Source organism: Aquarana catesbeiana, linkage group LG03 (assembly GCF_042186555.1).
Source record: "Aquarana catesbeiana isolate 2022-GZ linkage group LG03, ASM4218655v1, whole genome shotgun sequence".
NCBI classification, from domain to species: domain Eukaryota; kingdom Metazoa; phylum Chordata; class Amphibia; order Anura; family Ranidae; genus Aquarana; species Aquarana catesbeiana.
This window is the reverse complement of record NC_133326.1, coordinates 699864360-699866041: the sequence shown is the minus strand read 5'-3', so window position 1 is coordinate 699866041 and position 1682 is coordinate 699864360. Positions and strand designations below refer to the sequence as shown.

Here is a 1682-nt window from a genome sequence, read left to right as displayed (position 1 = left end):
ATAAAGTGAGGGTGCTGGAACATAACAAGGACCCCATTATTGGTCCTTCAAACCCAAATGATATAAAGGCCCTTGCAGTGCGCTATGATTACAAAAAAATGTTGTCAGTGGAGCTGGTCCCCTTACACTGGTTGTCAGTGTAGATGATTTTCGTAGACTGGTTGTCAGTGGAGATGAACATTGCTGGTCACTGGTTCCAGGAGAAAATTCAACCGACCCCCCCCCCCCGTTCAAAGGATTAGCAACCTCTAAAGGAACAATAATGTTCTACAGAATGATGGCTGAGAAACTCTGGTGTAATTAATAAATTGGGGAGGGGGGATTATGGTGGTTACCTTAATCGTCAGTTAGGCAGAGAGTGGACAAGGCCTAATTTGACAGTTGTCAGAATGGTTTTAAACTGCAAAAAAACAATATGTTCTGATACTTGTTGTTTATAAAGATATAGTTTACAGGGATAAATGCAGGAATTCTATCCTATACTATGCTATACTGTAAATCTAAGCATGATTTTTTGCTTTGCCTGGGCAAGGATTTTCTTCACCTCTTGGTTCCTTAGGCTGTAGATAAGAGGATTCAGCATTGGAGTAACTACTGTAAAGAAGACTGAGGTCACTTTGTCTTGTATCCTAAAGACCCCTGAATGAGGATGAAGATAGGTGAAGAAAACAGCTGTGAAGAAAATGGACACAGTAATAATATGTGAGGAGCACGTACTGAAGGCCTTCTGTCTGCCCTTAGTGGATGTCATCTTAAAAATTGAAAGAAATATAAAAGTGTATGACAGGAAGATTGTCACAAATGTATATACTCCAGAGGCTATTACAAGGATGCCAGTTACCAGATAACAATGGAGGGTGTTGGAGCAGGACAGTTTCAGCAGCGGTGGGATATCACAGTAGAAATGGTCAATAAGGTTTGATCCACAGAATGGAAGACTGAACACACAATTGGTATGCACAATTGACTGCAAGAAACAAAATAAGGAAGAACTAAGTACCAAACCAAAACATTTCTTCTTGGTTATTATTAGTGTGTAATGGAGAGGATGGCAGATAGCCACATAACGGTCATACGACATGGTAGAGAGGAGAAGAGTCTCAGTGCTTGCTAATGAACAAAAGAAATAAAGCTGGAGGGCACAACCAACAAATGAAATAGACTTCTTAGGGGAGAAGAAATGAATCAACATATTTGGAGTAATAACTGAGGCGTAAAAAATGTCTACCAAAGAGAGGCTACCCAGGAAGAAGTACATTGGGGTGTGAAGGCTGGAGAAGACATAGACAAGGGCTATTATTGCCAAGTTTCCCACAATGGTCATCATGTACACCAGTAAAAAGAACATGAAGAGAAATGGGCTAAGTTTTTTATCATCAGATAGTCCGGAAAACTCAAACATGGTCACTTGTGTCCTGTTTTGACACCCAATGACATTTCTTTGTGTAATGATGGAATTAACCATCTCTTGATTTTTAAAAATAAAACCCCTCACAACATTCTGTCAAGATAGAAAAAAATCATGTCAACTAAAAATTAACAGCAAGAACCTATGGTATGGTTAGTCGCCCTACAGGACCCAGCATAGAAAAAATGAAAAGCCCAAAAATCAAAGGAATTTATAACTATGGGACATAGGAAAGGATCAACTAAGGCCCATGGAAAGAGTCCTATAGTGAGGA

The 1682-nt window shown here is 39.5% G+C and overlaps 1 protein-coding gene across 1 annotated transcript; it reads right to left on the bottom strand.

Annotated features, from left to right (window-relative positions):
• Window positions 1-487: 487 nt before the first annotated feature.
• On the bottom strand, window positions 488-1465 carry LOC141134326 (olfactory receptor 5AP2-like). Its single transcript, XM_073623899.1, has one exon. The coding sequence runs from the start codon at window positions 1463-1465 to the stop codon at window positions 488-490; it is 978 nt and encodes a 325-aa protein (XP_073480000.1).
• Window positions 1466-1682: the final 217 nt, after the last annotated feature.